The 20198-nt window shown below is 45.0% G+C and overlaps 1 protein-coding gene across 3 annotated transcripts in view; it reads right to left on the bottom strand.

Moving 5' to 3' along the window:
• AMOT (angiomotin) overlaps positions 1-20198 on the bottom strand; it is a 57211-nt gene that overhangs the window by 30730 nt on the left and 6283 nt on the right. Inside the window, exons 1-3 of one of the 3 annotated variants that reach the window (XM_042876414.1) lie at positions 15898-16341; positions 2908-3069; positions 617-1535 (exon numbers count right to left, since the gene is read on the bottom strand). In XM_042876414.1, the coding sequence (XP_042732348.1) occupies positions 617-1488 (872 nt within the window). In that variant the 5' untranslated portion in view covers positions 1489-1535; positions 2908-3069; positions 15898-16341. Of the gene's footprint in view, positions 1-616; positions 1536-2907; positions 3070-4655; positions 4741-15897; positions 16342-20198 lie in introns of those variants that run through there. The other 2 variants (XM_042876415.1, XM_042876416.1) reach the window with 2 other exon arrangements.

The raw sequence follows: 20198 nt of genomic DNA, 5'->3' as shown, positions 1-20198 counted from the left end.
AGAAACAAAGCATACGCTTTCTACTCCTACGTGCTGGCCCACTGAAAAATCTGGAAAACTCTAAGGGAAGCTCTGGCCATTTTTGTTCCCCACACCATTACTGATTTCACTCACTTTCTTCTTTACTATGTGGCATTTAGGTGCAGCTTGAACCTAAAAAAAAAATAAATACTTTCCCTCGGCAGATGTAATTAAAGCACAGCTTAAGTACTGCAATAAGTAACTGCAAGTTTCTAGAATGAATCACACCACAACCTTTTTTTCCCCTTTCCTCAAAGCAAGCCTTCCGCATGGCTCCGGAGCTGCATTAAACTTCCCCTTGCCATAAAATCAAGCTGGTCTGTTGTTTTTTATTTGGGCTTTTTTTTTTTTTTTTTTTTTTTTTTTTTTGGTTGTGCATTTTTTTCCTCTCTAAAAGGCGTCAGGTCTCTCTAGCTAAGCCAGTGAAAGAGCTTACAGTTCTTCCAGACACCGTCTGCAGCTGAACACAATACATAGTCTCATATAAAAGAGATGAAATCTTTGCTGAAAGATAATCTACCTCAGGAGTGATAACAGTGGACTGAGTTTTATGCTTTCTTTTCTTATCTGGCTGCCATTTTAAGATCTTGCTTACCTGACTGACCCATACTCAGGGGGATGCTGATACCTCATCATAGGCCCATCGGATCTTCCCTGCTGGCTCACGCGATGATCACTATAGAAATGCCCCGAGTCCTGAGGTTTGCAGTTCATAGATGGGGTGGACACATTTTTGTAAGGATACTCCGGAGGAGGACCCCTCTGCTCCATCCCTTTCATGCTGGGCTGGGAAGGCGGCTGCACAGAGTTCTTGTAGAACTCACTGGAGCCAGAATTTTTATAAGGGTCGCTCGACTGCTGAGGAGAAAGTGGAGAGAGAGGGGAGAGCGGTGCGCTCGTGACAGGCGCGTGCGCCTTGACACCACTGGTGGCCAAGGACAGCTGCATCAGCCTCTCGCTCAGGGAACGGACGTGTCCTTGCTTGAGGTCCTTAAGTCCTTCATCCTGGTGGACCTTCCCTGGGCTCACCCGCTGAACTGTGGGCCGCCCTTCAGTCCTCATCTTTTGGTTGGTCACCCCCGTTACATAAAACGCTGCCCCGACACTAGCATGCGGCTGGCCCCTGAAATACTGTGACTGCACTTTGGCTTCCTCATAGGTCGGGAGATCCTCGCTGTTCTGGAGTCGCGGGGAGAGCTGCTTCTCCATGATGCTGTTGTCCACCTGTATTTCCTGGCCCTGGGGCTCCTGACGGGCAGCATGAGTCACGAGCTGATGGTCCTGGGAGTTCAGCCCTTCGTTCTGAGATGCTGGACTCCCAGTGCTGTTGAAAGGGGGGGCATTTCCTGTGGCTTGCTGGTGTAAGGCAAGAAGGTTACGGTTGTCATTTGGGTTTCCGTATCTGAGCTGCTCCTGCAGCAGGCGTTGTAAAACTGTCGTAGCTGCTTGTTCTTCTGAATTCCTCATCTCAAACTGTGGTGCCTTTTGGGTGGAATGTAAAAGCTGCCCTTGACCTAAGGAAAGGAGACACGGTTATTAGCGCCTGAGTAGATCAAGCAGAAGACATTTAAGAGCAATAGCTTAAAATACAGAAGAAAAAGGCAGGTTAGATTACCAAAGGTTCCCATAACAATGAGGGTCATTAAGGCCCTTAGACCTTCGAAAGACTTGCATGCTGGGGGCAAAGACTCAAAGGTGATGAAAGGTGACTTGCAAGTCTATAGGAATATCAATCGACTGCAAGCTGCAGGGATGCAGGCTGAATACCTCAGACAGCAAGGCTGCTTTCAGGAGAAAGGAGACCCATAATTCACAGGATGATGGTAAAAAAGCCTGACTCTTGTTTGTTTTGCACTTATAGCTACCAACAGTGAAATAAGTTCCCCATATTTGCAGGCAGGCAAAGATAAAAGGGTGAAATCAGCAAATTGTCAGCTTTAAGGAAGGGGAAAAAAAAAGTTCAGTTGAGATTGTATATGGATCACAGGAAGTAGATGTATCTCTTAGTTTAGATCAGTTAAAGCAAGTAATGAATACCTGGATAGCCAGCAGATTTTTAGAGTTAATAAATACACAGAGTGAGATCAGTACCTAGTCTCCCTACTGCAGAAAATAGTACATAATGGGGCAAGTGAGGACTCTGTAACTTCCTGCTATACAAAGGCAACCAAATCCTCACACATCTTAATATCAGCTGAACACATGCAAATGCAAGAGGAAAGTAGCTGTAATCTTTTTTGTGCCTTAGATCAGACAAGTGACAGGAAAAAACACTGAACCAACGAGAGAAAATCAAAGAGTGAAGAGATTCAACAGGCAGTAACCAACAGCAGTTAGCCCTCACTCAGTCTCCCAGTAAAGTCAGGAGTTTGTGAAGGAAGCTCATACCCACCGGCCTTGCATAAGCTGAAATATCCAAAATGAGTAACATCTCTGTGGCATTTAACTAGAAGCAGAGCTACTTCTGAGCTAGAACAGTTCAGAACAGAGCATGCTTTACAAACACACATCGGTATTCTGGCACTACCTTCTGACACCTTTTTTTCTGTACAACATTGTCCCTTAGGAAGAGGCAATTTGCTCACGCTAGCTCGTTCTCAGGCAGACCCAGGGATGAGCTGCAGGAGTCAGGAGACCTGGAGGTTTGCTTTGTTCCAGGTCTCCACAGCCAGCCAGCTTCCTCCCTCAGCACTGCCCACCACATGAGTCTTCCCCTGCAACAAAGGCCTCGATGGTTCAGGCAGACAGAACCCTTCCGCATAAGTTAATGAAGAGAAAGGTAAAATCCACCTCAGCCCCGAGCTGCCTCATCAAACTATGAATTTGGGCCCCACTGAATGGCCAAAACTGTGATTCTTCTGAAATCCTGTTTGAAGCGGCACATACCTACGTCCTTCACTTTGACTTCCTTGGGAAGGAGGAGCGGTTCTGGCACATGGGGGGACACAGCCTTCCTCCCGCACGTCCAAAATTTCCACTCAGAGATGGCTTCAGTCTCCTCTTCAGTGGGACAGATCACTTGATACTCTCCTCGCTTCCAAAATAATTCTGAGGAAAGCATTGAAAACATCATTTTAATCGGCAGACGTGACCCTAGAAATAACAAACCTTGGCCCATATTTAATATTTTTCTTTGTAGTTTCTTATTTTCTCCCAGAGCCCGGCAATTCTGATTGCTTTAGGATGAATGAACCCCCATGTCCCTAACAATCTACTCCAGCTGCTGCTTTAATCATGACAATTTCTGCTCCAAGATTAAATGTTGCCAACAATGCTCTGTTCCATCTGCGCCTCCAAGTGAAACAGTGATTAAAACCCTCTAATTCTTTAACTCCATTGTTTTATTTTTTTGCTAAGAATGAAAGCTGCAGCACAGATGACAGTACTCTGTGCTTACAGCTCCTTTTTTCAGTGGTACTGTATACGGCAAATTAGAGCAGAAGTTCTTCGACAAGAGGTGCTGTGCTTACGTGCTTCATAAACTTACTACAAATTATGATTCAGAAATGACTGAGAATGATCAGTATATCAGCATTAGCTTTATTTTACAGACTGGGAAAGTGAGAGAAAGAAAAAGACACTGCCAAAGTCTATGCCAGAAATACACTGCAGATCCCAGCTCTAATTCCCCAAACATTCTTTCATTACGTTACTTTTCCCTTTCTGAACATAAAGAGCTAAAGAAACTTTAACCATTAAGGGGAGAATCAGAAAAACGTGCTTCTAGGTACATTATTCAAGATGTACTTAAATCTACTACTAAAGGTGTCCTGAGCAAAAAGGCAAAGAAGCAAAAGAAGTGAAACCTGCTTGTGAACACTGTGTTTGTACTGTAAGGGTAAGCAATTAAAACTAGCAAAATTAAAAATATTCAGTGGGATGTATATTTTGACTTAATTTCCTGGAACACTGTGAAAAATAAAATGAGCAGACGTAGCAGAGGAATGCAGACGTGGACACTTCTGCCACCATCTCCTTACAGCACACAACACACCCAAGAAAAATTATCTCACATCTGCAAGTTAAATACTTGAGGTGTCAACAGCAATTTCAAGGCACATGAACAATATCTAACCAGGGAACAAGGCTGTGTTGTGTGGTGTGGTACTTCAAGATGGTGGCTGAAAAAAACTTCTAATGTCAAATTCTTAACTGGTGACTGAGCTCGAGAGGGATATATTGAAAACAGCTGCCAGCAAATATGCAGCAAAGAACCTTAAACCAGGCATTAAGATAGCATATAACTAGAGCAATTTCTTGCCTCCTTTCCCAGTTTTGCACAACAGAAGTGAAGGATTCCTTTCTCCCCCAAGCTGGTAGAGCTGACTCTTCTTTTTCTCTCTTAAAAAAAACAAACAAACAAAAAAACAAAAAACAAACAAAAAAAAACCAACAAAAAACAAAGTTGCCCTAAGCAACCTATTTTATTAGAGCATAAAAAGGCTTTTATTATGCAATATGATGCTGCCTTTCCACCCAAAGATTTCTTTTGTCTCTACTGGAAAAATGTAGGGGGAGGGGGGCTGGTGGTGTTTATTTTCTTAATACAAAGATATAACCCAGCTTGAGGTTCTGCCTCTCTGCCTCAAAGATTCTCTCCACAGACAAATGCAATCTGTGCACGCTGAACTCACGTAAACGCCGAAGGAAGCGGTGCTGTATGTCACCATCTCACACACACCGTTCCACCTCACAGCCACACGAGCTCATTCTGCTCTGCTTCTGATCAGAAGATGGATGGGCACGGTTCACACTGCAAGGATCTGCTGGGAATGAATACTACCAATTTCAGCACAGATGCAAAAATCAGCTCAGAAATCCAGAGAAAGAGGTGGATGGGGATGCAAAACAAAGGTCCTCTGGCCAACAAACCCAGTTTCTTTGCACCACGCTGCCTTTCCAACCAAAGATTCTCTTTGTCTTAACCGTAAGACTGTCAGCATGAAGCCTTGCTTTTTTCCAATTCTACCCTATTATTTTTAATTAATAAAGAAAATCTTGTGCAATTAACTTGGGTGGCAGCATTCTTGGAATCCTCTTTCTGGGAAAGTTGGAAACTCGTGGCACAGACCAGTTAGCAGGGCTTTTTTATGTAACAAAACACAAAAATAAACAGCACCAACGGTTCTGAAGCCCATGTGCTATTTCTTTGGACATCAAATTCTATTTGCATTAGGCTCTTCCAGCAATTTCAATACTAGTGTGCCAAGCACTGAAATTAGTGAGGTGCACTGGAAAAGTTGTTATGATAGAGTTGGAAGAAAATTGATAGGTTGTGTAAATATTCTAAGCAGACATCTTTCTGAGTTTAGCCTAAATTTGTTAAGATGGACGAGGTTGAATAGTTGACTACACTCGGTTCATTTCAGTCTACCAAATCTCTGCAAAACTACTGGCTTATGCACTGCATGATACATTCTTCATAACCACACAGCCTAGCAATACTTTGCTTTCCAAGTGGAACATTCAGTTTTCAAACAATTCTGCTTTAAGGAGCCACCGCGGTGTAGAGTTCCCAGGCTGAAAAGACTTGGCAGTTTGCTCCTGTGCGTCATACCTCATGGCTGATAATCCTACCATTCTGCCCCAATCCCTACTCCTGAAATTACCCCTGGTCTATTTGTATCTGCGTGTTTCCAAGCCCAGAACTGGTTGAACTAACACAAGAACTGCAAAGTGTTGGACGAAGCCATGCTGAGGCCGAGAATGAGCATAAAGGAGAGCTTAACAGGTGCTATTTAACAAAGAAAAGGCCGGTTTTTGCAGGGCATTGTGTAAAAGTGTAGTAACCAAAGCTTCTGTGTGAAACATCATGCAGTTGTGCACAGGAACCGTGCCAGACCATCATAAGGAAGAGAAATTAATGAAGATTTTAAAAAGATAATGCTGCCAGGCTGTCAGGAACCAAAGCAGCACATTTCTGTACAGCATGCAAATATTTTTCAGCATTACAAAAATAAACAAGCTTAGACAAGTGAGGTACTCACCACTGCTTGATGAGTGGCTATAATGCTATAGCACAATTAACCTGCATGGAGCAATAATAACCTCACAAGCAAAGAGAAGCATCTCTAGCTTGTGAAACACGGAGGAATGCAAGAGTCCCTGTGAGGGCAGCCTGTATACACTTGCCTGGAGTGACTGCTTAGCCAAGAAGCTAATTAGCTTACGCATCAGGTGGGATAGAAACAGGTTCATCACCTCAAAAGCTCTATAGTACAGTTAAGCACTTTCAGTTTTACTACCAAACTCTGCGTCAGTCATATACAGACAGAACAATCCAGTGACAGTCAGATTTCAAACTCGAGCACTCAGCAAACATAGCTTCTTCAGACAGAAAGTTTCTAAGGGGCCCAAAGGTTTTGCTAAGTAATTCTGTGTTTCACAAAGCACATACATGTAATACTAAGCCTGGCTGCCAACAGGTGATGGGATGCTTATCAGTTAGATGAGTCCTAAGTTGTTTTTTTAGGTACAGAGTTATCTCCAAACATACCTGCATGCTGTAATAGAGAAAGGGAACACAAACCAGAGATGGCATGGAAAGAACAGCCTGTAAAGTCCTCGAGCAATAGCAGAGAGCAGCTCACACGCTAAGCCACTCATTGTTTAACAGGAATATGCCCTCACTACACAGCCTATGCAAAACTCAGCACGCAGATTGCTTCATACTGCAAAATTCACAATGCCTGTAAGACCACTGGAAACACAGCTCTTCTGCACACACACTCCCTTTGAATGGTTAGGAGCACAGGTCTCATAAGGGTGGGGTCCAAAAATTAGACCAGACTATCACTGCATGCTCTCCATTTCATTGCAGCCCTACCCAAGTAGGAGGAAGGGAGAGCACACAGACTGAGATAGTCTCTAAGAATAAATGTTCCCAAGGCCAATACCCAAATGCATGAAGCAGCACACAACAAATGCCACAGCTCTGATAGTGCCTCAGTACCTGCTCCAAGCCAAAAGAAGCTTTAGGCTCCAGCCATAAGCACTTCCACAGCTTTCACTCAAGCATCCCATCCCTGCTTGCCTGGATCTGCTGACTGTGTCTCAGGTGATCTTGGAGGGTGGCACTGAGCAGGTGCATGGAGCAGAGCCAGCATTACTCATCTTCATACCAGAGGGACAGAGTCACTGGGCAAACAAGAAAAACTTCCTTCTTTTAACTAAAAACAAGAACAACGTCACCCGGAGGGGTGCAAATAATGCACATACCCTTTAAATTAGCTCATCTGGCAATGATAGTGAGAGCCACCAGAACACCCAAGCACTGGTCCCAGCTCTAATGACTCGGAGCCCACCTTGGCCCTGCCTTGCCCGAGCCACCACCCGTTCCCCTCCAGTGCTTGTGGGACCGGGCCTCGGCCACAGAACAGTGCAAGGAAGCCTGGCAGGCTTTAAAGAAAAGCAGCAAGTCATTTGGACTTGGAAAGAAGTCAGAACACCAACACAGGAAAAGCCCCTCTAAATAACAGCACCATGGAAAAACTCAAAAGGCCTTAGAATTACTTCTCTCTCACTGGAAAGTATCAATTTCTTCACAAAGAGGTACCTATAATCTTAACTGACATAATTTAGGCTTGGCATTAGAAAAAAAGAAAAAAGAAGAAGGACTCACAGAAGCTGGTATAAATAGGAGTGCTTCATGACTTGAGGCATTTTGATAAGAACATTATGGAACTTCAGAAAGCTCAATAAAATTTTGAAAGTGAAACTCAGAGAGACGCTTTTTCTGAATACACTGCTCTAACAGAAAAACCAGTCTAGGTACATTCATCCAGCTGTCCGTACTGGGAATATTTCTGAGTGAATACCATACCATTCCCTTATTTAAACTGCTATGCAGCACTACCAGGCATATTGACACATCAGTGCAGACGGCCCTTCAGCAGCACGTACTGCCATTTCTGCATATTTCATGAAACACCAGCTCCAAAAGAGGCAGCAGGAGCTCTGCTGCTAGCTTCATAAAGGCCAAGATCTCACCTTTTAGATGTCATCTCAATAAAACCATCGAGCTTACACCGCTTTAGTCACACCAGGTCTTGTTTCAGAGATCTGCCTCCCAGCGCACACTGCACAACATTCATCTGCTTCAAACTTCACAGATTTCCAGTAATTATCCTTGTCGAATTTAGGATTTGTCATAAACCCAAGCCACAATTTTAATTCAGCATAGAGCTTTGTTTTGTCTTTGTAGAATGCTCTGCTTCTTTCTGCTGCCAGCACTAAGGCAGTGCCCTGCTTCTGTCGTCAGCAGCCCCTGTCCCACAGCTATCCCAAGAATGCCCCGCACCGTTTTCATTGCATTGTGTGGTTTCTCCATTCCTTCACTGATTTAGTCCAGGCCTCTCCTCAGGGCTCGCAGATAATGGAAACCATGTGAGAGTAAAATGTAATCTTCAAACATGCAAACCAGTTTCATGTGCATTATCAGAAGTGAGCAAAATGTTGACAGCGCATCATTTGTCCCTGCCGATAGGATCAGGCTGCGTTAATTGCTGCCGAGATTAAAAAAAAAAATAAATTACAATCAGCATCTGCATCAAAAATGAAGGCAAAAATCAAACCCAAAAGCTTAAGCCCTGAAAACAGGAGGAAAACACTCCTGGAACAGCTGTAGCCCTTTGATGCTACTTTAAGGCTGTTTTCCCTCAGATGCCAGTTGTGACATCTGAAAATTTGTGTCAAGAGTTGATACAAATAAAACTTGCAGGCAGAGAAGGGTGTAGGGAAGAAATCAGCATGCCTAACGCTAGCATGGAATTTGCTGGCTTTTTCAAGCACTACAATTTAAACTATGTTAAGCCCTTTTTTAAAAGGAGAAACTCTTCTCATTTTACAAAGCAGTTCTAAAGAATTCAGTGGGAATAGTCAGAGAGCAAGGAAAGCAATCGTTTTTCCAAGGGTTGTCTATTTTTCTTTTCTTACTAAAGAAAAACAGCGAAACCTCAGCCCACATCCCAGCTGCTGCTCACCTGACCAAGCTGGCAACGCTGCTCTGGGATGCTGCAGGAAGGGTGCAAGCCCTGCTGCAATGCCAGGATGAGCCAGGACTGTGGAGCCCATTCTGTGACCTCAGCGGATAGAAGATGAACTGCCTTTTTTTTGTCGTTCAAGCAAAACCCAACCATCCAGACCACCACATTTTTAGAAAGTAAAGGTGTCACAGAAGTGGTTTGGGTGTTGTTCTTTTATCATAACCACTTGGGTTTCTCATGCGCACCTTGTAAAAATCTTTAATTACTTGTAGGATGATTAATTAAGCCTCACCACCACACTGGGAGGCAGATATTATGAAGCTCACCTTAGCACAGTGCGATTGGCTCAGCCCCGGCCTACACGGATGGTTTTGCTGCCCCAGCTACGTCACTCAGGAATTGGTTTTTTTCTATGTAACTATTCCAGCAACCACTCTAAAGCAGATGCAGCTATGATGAGAAATAATGGTGTTGAGGTACATTACTCAGCAAAACGTCCTTGCTAATATAAACTTCATCACTACTAGAAGGATTTTTCATAATGACTGAAGCAGCAAATGTTTTAAGTACAGATTCTGCCTAAATGTTGAGGACGTGGACATCCTAGAACCTGTGCAGGGAACTCTGAATATTATCTACAGCTGGAGAAGAAGCACTTGCAAAGTATTCCTGGTGGCTGCAGAAAAAGGAAATTAGAGCTATGCAATATTCCTCTAGTGAAAGGCACGTACACGTTCCAGTTGCAGTGGGGCAGCATTAGGAGCTCATAGCACACCGTGGATGTCAAGATTTTTATTTCATTTTTTTTTTTTTTTTTAAACAGGATCCAAGTGCTCCATTCCCATCCTAACGCAGCAATGGCAAAGGGCTGGTATTTTCATGCACCTTTGGAGTGCTTTTCCTCCTGCTCTCCAAGGTCCCCTTGACTTACCCAAAGGTGGAGAGGACTACGCAACTGCTCGCAGTCTCTTAAATCTTTATTATTCTGTAGTAAAAAAGAGTTTCAAAGTCATTTTTACCTAATACAAATTGTACACAGAAACAAGAAGCATTCACTTGTGACTACTTCAGTGAACTACAGACGACCAGTTCCTCGGGCACTGCTACAGGCTATCTGACATTGCTTTCATGTTCTGTCTCCAAAAATATGGAAGACGTTTCAGTTTTGGTTCTTAAAAAAAATAAAAAATAAAACAATTAGCAAACCAAGGGAAGCTTTCCCACTCTGTTCTCCCCAGCCCACAGCAGACAGGCCAGCCCTAGTATGAAGCAGCACCATTTGCTCCAGCTGGCCACAGAACTGCCCAGATGAGCAGACGAAGAGAAGTCCACCAAACCCTGAAGTGAAAGGAGCCACTGAAATATGCAATTACTTTCTCTGAGAGTCGCAAAGAATAATCCTAAAAGGTTAAAAAGGTTAACTAATCTACTTAGAAATAAGCTGCATAGAGACATAAAGCATTTTAAAGCAAATGAGAATTGCTGCAATGCAACTCTAGCACAGAAAGGATGCTACAAAATCTAATTAATCAAAAGCTCAAATTGGCTTATTTCATAGGCATTCATATAAGAGAACTGCTCAGCAATATCTTAGTCTACAATCAGACGTTACGAGCATTATACTGACACAAATACCAGCCAGTTTTATTATATCAGTGAGCCCCATTTCCATCTGCTAACCAACAGTGATGAACATGATACACTCCAAAAGTAGTTTTCAAGGAAAAAGACCAAAGACCTGCAAAACCTCCCAAAGAGGTTTTCAAATACATGTTTTGAAGAAGAAAAGGCTATTTTATGCTTCGACAACCAACCTCAACAAGTCACTCTATGAGACAACAAAAGAGTAAAAGCAGCAATAGGTATGATAGGCATTATCCATTTATTCCACAGGACCAAGAGTGCAGGTGGTGTGTCAGCACAGCACAGGAAGATTCAGCTCTTTGAAGGAAGAGAGCCCTCGGTTCTTCAGCGCCAGCAGTAGAGGAGCTGCTCACAACCAATCATGACAACTGCTACAAATGACAACCACAACCTGTGATCCTGAGGTGTTGCACAAACCTGCAACATAAGTTCTTCCTTTGCTTAAGCTATGTGCTCACACTGCTGTGACTCAACTACAGGATATTGAAGCCCTGAGAATTCTGCTTCCATGGGTCTTTTCATTTTGTTCTTTGTTTTCTGCTTTGTGCAGAACCTTCTTTTCATTCACCTATTCCTATTTGCTCACCAACTCATCAGTATGAACCCATCTCTCACTTAAATCAGGTGCCTGGTTTGCCCTGAATGGCCATTTACATACAGATTCACACAGGCAAGTTTCAAATATATCATTACTTAAAAATTAAATTTGAGTATCTAGGTAAATGCAAATTGCAGTACTCGTGAAAAACTCCTCTCACCTACAGGCATAGTAAGCAAGACAAATGCTATGCTGCATACTTGAAAATGATTTGCTCCTCGGGCCTCCTTCACACTATTATTCTCCAAAGTTGCTGAGATGTTTTTCTTGAAGACTACATTTCAGAACTACTCAGGAGAGCCAAGCAACATGCAAGATTTGGATATCTGCTGACTCGAGAGTTCTCCTACCCAACAGTGCAACATTTTCACATGGATACAGTCTCAGCATCAGATCTCCTTAAAGCGCAAACCAAATGCTTACACAGAGCAGTTGATAGGACCATGACACAGAGGCCGCGGTGCGACTTCCTGCGGCCAGCGCTGCGTTCCAGAGCCGGTTGGGAACGTGCTCCTTCCTGTCTAACAGGTTAACAACTGTGAAGCTCCTGCAGCCAGCCTGGGATCACAGGGCAGCTGTGAGCCTATTTGTTCAGAAAGATCATGACTTAGAGCCCATGACACGAAGATGACATATATGGGTACACACAGAGAGAAGATCATACATACGAGGAAGGCAGAAGTCTGATCAAAAAAGCAACTGCACGTCGGAAAGCAAGAGAAGCAAAGAATCCCAGCCAGCAGAAAACAAGCTCACAGAAATTGCCTGTGGCCCAGATTCAGCACAATGGACTAAATCATTCTGACAAATCCTCTACTGCTTCCTGTAACTTTACAGCCCCGGCAATGGGCAATTTGGAACACTTCTCTGAAAAACCAAGAGATCCAAGCTCTCCCTTGTTTTTCAGGGCAAAGAAGAGGAGAAAGAGAGCCTTCAGCCTCTTTGCCAATCATCAAGAATGGCTGTTCTCACACTATTCTAAACTTCTGGTCTCCATGGAGGGGGGATACCTAGCAGCAAACATTGGCAAGTAAGGACATTCCACTCCCACTATATCGTCCACAATAGCAAGGAAAGAAATCTGTTAGGAAGCTTCCGTTAGGAAACCTTTCAGAAAGCCTCTTCACAAGTGTCTGAAAATACCCTGAAATATGGGAACGTCCAACAAAAGTTGGATGGGGGAAAACAGGCATCTTACTTTATTCTGAAAGCATTTACACTTCACTCCAATGTGGGAACGTCTAATAATCCAAGAATCTTTTGCCAAGAACGAGGTCAGAGTTTTCTAATTCAGAACAGAGCCTAACACACCCTGTTCTACCCTGCACACAGAATCTCATAATTTACAGGTGTTTGGAACCAGGCTTTAGTTAGTTTAATACAAAACCTTAACACATAAGAACTTTCTTACATTGGGCTTCTTCTTTCCATTGGGTTACAGCTCTGCAGCTCTTCAAGAGCTGTCAGTATGAATGAAGCAAGAACTGCAATCCAGAGCTGTGCCCCGGAGAGATATGAACAGACAGACCTATTCACAGCTAGAAGTATTTTACATTAACATGTACTTGGGCTGTTGATAATTCAAGACTTATTAATTATTAGAATTAAAGACTTATTTCTGTATATACATTGATATGGCAACAACCAAAACCTATGCCAGATTTTGCTCTGCGCTAATAAAAGAAAGCCTTTAATGAGCTGAAATTTTACTTCATTATAGTGACAGTGAGCCTGAACCAGGGGCCAAGACATCATGTGCTGAATGCTGCACAGAGTTAAATAGTGCATGTTTTTCCAACAACAACAAAAAATTACCAAAACCAAACAACCCACATTACACTCAACTGGAAGTTAAAAAAAAAAAAAAAAGATAAAAGATAAAAGAGGGAGAAAGGCTTGTGTTTGGAGAACATAGGGATTGCAGATTCTCAATTTCATTGTCAGGGTTCGGAAAACACAGCAGTAAGGCAATGCAACCTCACTTCTAAATAAACCAAAAGAGCAGTCAGACTGCTGGTGCACAGGAGAAAGAGAACAAGAGGACTATTAAGTTATCTACACTTCTGAGATTCTTGTTGTACTTTTACAAAGTGAATGGCTTATGCTAATCAGGACATCTGAAATATATCATTCAAGTCTTCTTGGACAAATGTAGCTCTTATTTATCCAGAAAGATCCCCACCAGCTGGCAATGTTTGCATACAGTGTTAAACCCAACTTCAAGAGCTCATGCATTATGAGTCATTTCACATTTAAAAACATTAGTTCTCTTAGCTGTAACTGAAGATGGAGTATCCCAAGAGAAGAATTTTTGTGGAATTCAACAATGCACTATGTTTCCGTCCTACTTCCTCCAGCACAAAGAAGTTGCACGCTTTTGTCAGTTCTTTTTTCCCCTACCAGGGCCTTGCCTACAGAATATCTTTGGAGAAGGAACAAAAGGATTTGCACCAATCCCTCCTATATGAATCAAATATTTATGCTATACCCTCTTCAAGCACTTTCATCTAGTAACCTGTGGAATGTGATCTCCTGACCTTAACACTCAAGCACATCTAAATCAGCTGCCCTTTGAGCTGCATTACAGACCGGAGAGAATTTTTATACATTCGTATTACAGGCGTATGAAAACCTTGTGGTGCATCTGCGGCGCTCTGCAGTGCAAAGCAGGCCACGGGTTAGTCCAGAGTCACTCAAATATGCTTTGCAAAAGAGCAATACTCTGATTCCTCAAAGTTTATGGCACAATCCGATGTCGCGCATCACCACAAGCAGGTAGAATAAAGACCACGGTATCAGTACATTAATCAGCCACCACAACTCAAATATGCTTCGTGCAAACACTACCAAAATGATGAGGTCTTGGCACTGCCAAAGGAACCCACAGCCCCACTGAATGGCCTTCGCTGCCTGCTCATAGTGCAGTAACAGCGAGTTCAGGGAGACCAGGCTCCTCCTTCTGTCCACATGGGAATCCTTTCCTTTGTTCAAGAACAGCAAAAAGAAACCATTCCGCATTGTGTTTGAGGTTCCCATTAATGTTTTAAGGATACAGGTTCCGTTGCAACTAAGAGTCTTGGAGAAAAAGAGGGAGATCAAGCACTCTGGATAAACCCCCAACCCTGACTTCTACCACAGGACTAGTTTTTTAAGGGCTAGCCATGAACCAACCCACTGCTAGAAGCAGCAGTCAATGAGAGAGCCCTGGTCCAAATATGACCCAAAGATTTAAAAGGGTCATGGGCTCAGCGGTAAGGTTCCTTTTTTTTCTAGTCCTGAACAACCAACGCAGTGTTGCCATCACTAATGCAGCCGCAGCATAAGCTTGAGAAAATAGTTCTTGTGATCCCACCTGTGGTTTGGTAGAGAGACCTGGTCATCAGAAGAAGTCATGGTGGTGGAAAACAGTGAGACAGCAGCCAAAACCTGTGTCCTGTCCTCTGATGGAGCTGGGTTGGACACCTGCCCCAGGCAAGCTCTTACACCTCAGCTCTGAGGGTCTGTCAGCTTCTGCCCTCCCTCGTAAGGAGAACAGCACACCTTTTCCACTCTCTTTTCCCACCTACATTCCTAAGGAGGAGAGGAACAGGAGAAAAAAAAAAAAAAAAAAGAGGAACAGGGAGCAGAGCAGACCGATCTTTAGCATTTCCTGTATCATCGGCAGGAACAACCCACGCAGTGGGGAAGAGCATGATGTCAAGGCTGGTTTCACTATATAAACAGCCAGATCCTCCTGCTGGGGGATGCTGCGTCCACGGGGAACAATACAATCCTCCCTGCAAAGGAGGAGTCCGACCATGAGCCACGTGAATTCCACAGGTTCTTCCCTTGCACAAAAGCCCAGCAGCAATGGAACTCTGGCCTAGGGAAGCGGGGACAAAGACAGAGCTGGGGGAGAAAGAAGGATCAGAAACTTACAGCAGTATTTCCACTTGTAAAACAGCACACATCCAGCACTTGGCCCCTAGAGAAAGAAGTATGCTCAAAAACATGTTTCCCTGCACAGATTGGGCCTCCTTCCAGTTATTATGTGCACATGTCCCTGCTGCACTTTCAGCCTTACTTGAAAAACACAAAAAACAAAGAAAATATCTTCATGTTCAACTCTGTACACTGCCAAGCTTGTTACCAGCCACATCCAATAGGCTGATAAGACGTGAATACACCTTAATTACAGGCTCAACACTTCCACACCTTGTGACACAAGGATTAAGGCACTTAAAGGAAAACAAACTCCAGCATGGAATGAGACATTCCAACTGATGGCAGCAGCCCTACTCACATGCATGCATAGATCAACGTACACGATTCTCTGCAGAGCACCACAAGCAACGACAGCCTGGACACGTGGATTACAACAAGCACAACAACAGTGATTGCTTTCTGAAAAGAAAGCCACAAGAAATGTGGCTGACACAGACCCACTTCAGTGCTTTCCAAAAAATTTTGCTTCTCCAAGTACACACAAGCACACAACTATTAATTTTAGTTAATATTTAGTGACAGCGGTGAAACGGTAAGCGTATTTTATGCGTCGGTTTGCAAGATGAAGAGCAGTCTTTGCAGGAGAGAAACAACTGCCAAAAGCCCACAGAGCCGGCCTGTCTCTCAGCTCTGGCTGCATCTCTGTGCCATGAGAGAGTCTCTTACCTACTGATCTGCTGAAGACAAAAGGATTTTCTTCTTTTCAGAAACTGGACACTTGGAGCTCGCTGGGGTGGCCACACAAAGCTGCCCTGCTGCCAAAGGTATTCTTTTCCTCGGGTTTTTGTTGTTGTTTGGTTTTTTACCCTGGAGAGTAAAGGGCAGAGCAGCGGATTCAGCAGGGGCAAAGGGTGGAATTCGAGACCCAAAGGGTGAGCTGCAGGGCTCTCTCCAAATGATGTTGGCTTCAAGGCGCTTTTGCCTGCAAATCCTTCTTCATCCTCAGCGTCAATAAAACCGAAGAGGGAAGCAAACTATGTTAGCGGCACAAATGTACCGGGTTCCGCAGGGGCTTGGAACGCGGTGGGAGGCGGATCCGCGGCTGGATTTTTCTTTTTATTGGAAACGAACGCGCTCACAGACGGGCGACCGGGACGGAGGGCAGCGCTCCGACGCAGCCAGCCGGGCCGCGCGCACAGCCCTCGGCGCCTCGAGAACGGCGGAACGAGCGAGCAGGACAGCCCCGCGTCCCGGGCCGCGCCGTCAGCGGGGAGCGGGGGCCCGCAGCATCGCGGCTGGGGCAGACAGCCGGGCTCCCTCCGCTCCGCGCCTCGTCCCGCGGTTACCTGAGCCGGCCGAGCGCGGCGAGGCAGGGCGGGGCAGGGCAGAGGCGTCCCGCGGTGCTCGCACACAGCTCCGCTCCGCGCCTCTCCCGCCTCTCAGTGCGCGGAGCGCCCCGCGGGCGGCACTCCGGCAGGGCGGGCAAGAAGCACGGCCCGCCCCGCCCCGCGCTCTGCTGCTCGGACGCTGGAGATAGTGGAAAGTGCGGCCAGCATACGTGGCCAACCGCGTAGAGGCGGGATATTAAAGGAGTTCCCCCCGGATCGCATTCCGCTTAAAACGAAAACATCCATCACGCGTTGTTTCGCTCTGAGCGTCCGCGGCCCCCTACCAGCCCGACACGGCCGAACCCGAGGGTGGCTGTGAGCCCTCCCCGTTTTCCTCCGTAGGAGTAACCGCACAGAGGTGATTTTCACTGAAGGCTCCTGGAGGATTTCAGCTTAGAACACAGCGTGGCTTTACACACATGAGCCGGCCTCCCTTGTGCCCACCTCCTCCCAAAGGGGTAAAAGGGCCCCAGGTGGCTGTGAGGATCAGCATTTCAGCTGCATCAGGGAGATGCAGCCTCCCTGCTTAGGAGGACCTCGTGCCAAAGGGCAGCGCTGCTCTCACGACACCAGACACCAACTCCTGCTGCTGACTGCCAAAGCCCCGGTTTTGAAACGGGGTGAGCACCTTTACCATCTCTGATGCTGTAACGTAGGCAAATCCCCAGCCTTAAACGAGAGCCAGATAACAAGCTAGGTCTTCAACACAGACGTGTTTGTGTACAAACCACGGTACCCTGCCTTCCTCGCCATGCACTGCTGCCTCCCCTGGCCTGTGCACGCAGCACAGCCGGACCCTTCTGCTGAGGTCACTGCCAGCTGTGGGCACAGGAGGACAGGCACAACGTGGCAGCTCCCAGCCTGGCTCCTTCTGAAGCCACATGGCTTCAGAAAGGAGCCAAAGGAGGATGGAGAAGCAGCCGCAGCGCACCCACAGCAGGTCAGGTATGTTAAGACCTGACTGCAAATACGGAGCCCATTAAGCAGCGCCTGCTCAGTAAGGCTTGGCCTAGCGATCCATTTACAAAGGACTCAGCGTGCCAAAAGCATCCACATGTCAAATCTCTGTGCTGTGAAACTTGGCCTACAGACTTGAATTCATCCAGGCTCTTCGTGCAAGAAAAGATAACCTGGTCCAGCCATTGACCCTTCAGCTGCGCAAAGGAAATGACTCCTTTCCAACATTCACAACTCTTACTGTTTAAAAGAAGAATCTGGAAAAAAAGTTCAGGAAGTCAAACTTCAGAAATGCAGCCATATATAAACATTGATTCTTTTCCCCTGTAATTGATTTCCATGCACTGGAACACTGGCGGAATAAACGCAGAAACATATGTAAACAACTCATTAACATCACATGACCTTAGAGTTTGCAAAAAAGAAAAAGGAAAAAAAAAAGAGGACAGAACAAATTAATGAAACACATATTTTCTAGATGCTTGGGGTGGATTTGTAAGGGAATTACACAGCTACAGTCAGTTAAGGAGTTATAAACTATGCTTCAATCACACATCCTACCTTCCTCCCACACACCACAAGAAAATAGAGTGGGGAGTAAAGAGAGAAGGTAGAGTCATTGGAAGATGAAAATATTGCTTCATTCAGGCACTGAAGAGCAGCTAGCCTTGCCCGAGGCACGTTAACCTCAAATCATTCGCTGCTGTTTATTCTACAGGGCACTAGCTGCTCGTGCTTAGCCCACACAGTTGGAGATAACAGCTTTATCGGAGCTGGAAAAGAACAAAGATGCACGAAATGCAGATTCTCTCTCTAACAATCCTGTCCTCCTGCAGCTCCCTCTGCCAGGATCCCAGCACACACAGGCTGGAGGAACGGCTGCCACTGGAGGAAGCCAGCAGTTTCCACACACATCACGCCACAATGTGGGAATTCAGGAAACGACACAAGAAAGGGGCTCCTAATAACTGTTCCAGAGCACTCGGGCCAATTTATGCAATCACACAGAGGTCACAGTCAACGTTAAAAAGCACAAAAGAAAGTGTCACAGCAGCAGCTATTTCAAAGTAGGAAAGTCAATCTCAAGCTTACAAAGCACTTGGATGAGATGGAATTGCTCCACCTACAATTTTTTAAGAGGTTGTCCTTCGCATTCTTCAGAATTCCTCCATCTTAAAGTTCCTCCCTCCAGGAATCTCTGCTGCTCTGTGTCCTTTGTCCACAGCAGCTGGAGCTCAGGAAGCTGTTCGTATTATCCTTCGCCTACAGGCAGGAATCCCCACCCGATCCCACATCCATCCAGCACGGCGAGAGGAGTGCAAATTAATTTCTGTTCATCCCTGGTCCTGCGCCAATTTCACAGTGCTTTTCTTCTGGTATGTAAAAAATAAACCCTTAACAACACTGAGAAGTGCCAAGGAGCTGCTGGATCAGACAGGGCATTCACTCCACCACCAAGGCTGGGAATTCTGTGTCCAATCTGCAAATTCATTGTTGAGTGAAATAATGGCCCTACATTAAATTCATGTTTGCATTAGGTGCAAAGCCAGTTCTCATTCACTGTCAGGGGGCAACGACAGATAAGCATTCATGCACCACCACCAGAATCAACCACTGTAAGACAAAGTTTATGGAAATGCCAGAAAAACTCTACTTTTCAAAACACAAGAACAGGAAGAGTTACTACGTGCTCCTCTGCCCTTCCCTCTAAGCTCTTAATTACAGAATCATAGAACAGTGGAGGCAAGAAGGCATCTCTGGAGATTACCCATCCCAACCCCCTACTCAAGAAGGCTCCCCTGGCACACAGCCCAGGGTTGTGTCCAAGTGGCTTTTGAGGAACTCCAGGGAAGAATTCCTCTATCTGGTGAAACTTGGCCTCTTTTCATGGAGCGTTTTGGAAGCAGGTGTGTAACCGGAAGAATGCTGAACATCAGCTAGCTACATCAGAAACAAATGAAGTGTTCAGCTTTGCTCTACCTGCATTCGCAGCCCAGTCCTCTACACTCTATCAGCTTGACAAAATAAGGGCTTCAATATCAGTCTGGACAAAGAGATTTCCTTACATGATCCTTATTCTCCTGCAGTACAGCCTGGAAGCCTTTAATGTCTATCACATGGTAAGATCCTGATGTATGAAAGCTGACCATCTCCCTTGTCTCTTAAGGCTTTTTTTTATTATGATTTTCTAAAGAGATCTCTCCTTAAATTCTGATGAAATGAATTAAGAAATTCCCTAAACTTCCAAAGGATTTGGATCCGAGTGCCGTGCATGAATCAGACAAAGAGGCCCCAAACTTCTACACAGTCTTTGTTTGCTCTCGATGGCTAAAGAATGTATGAAGTCACATGAGAGAGAGATGTACAGCAGGTTCTGCACAAAAACATTTAATAATCCTGATATGGCCAAAACGATTATGAGGGGAAAAACATGCCTGATCTAACACCAAAAATCCTAGCCACTTTCACATCTCCAGGATTAATAATGGTGCCAACAATTATCAATATATATCTTGTGTCTCCCACAGAAACAAGGGAGGGAGGCAGCATCCCTTTTTGATTTCAAGTTTTGCAATTCATTTTTGATACTGCCATCAGAATCAGACTGAGACATGGAAGAGGCCCAACTAAAAGTAACCTTTGGCTGGGAGAAATCTCTCGTTGCCTTGGGAGGTCCTAAAA

The sequence above is a fragment of the Lagopus leucura genome, unplaced genomic scaffold, assembly GCF_019238085.1.
Source record: "Lagopus leucura isolate 7727_CA_CO unplaced genomic scaffold, USGS_WTPT01 Super-Scaffold_100016, whole genome shotgun sequence".
NCBI classification, from domain to species: Eukaryota; Metazoa; Chordata; class Aves; order Galliformes; family Phasianidae; genus Lagopus; species Lagopus leucura.
This window is presented reverse-complemented; position numbering and strand designations above follow the sequence as displayed.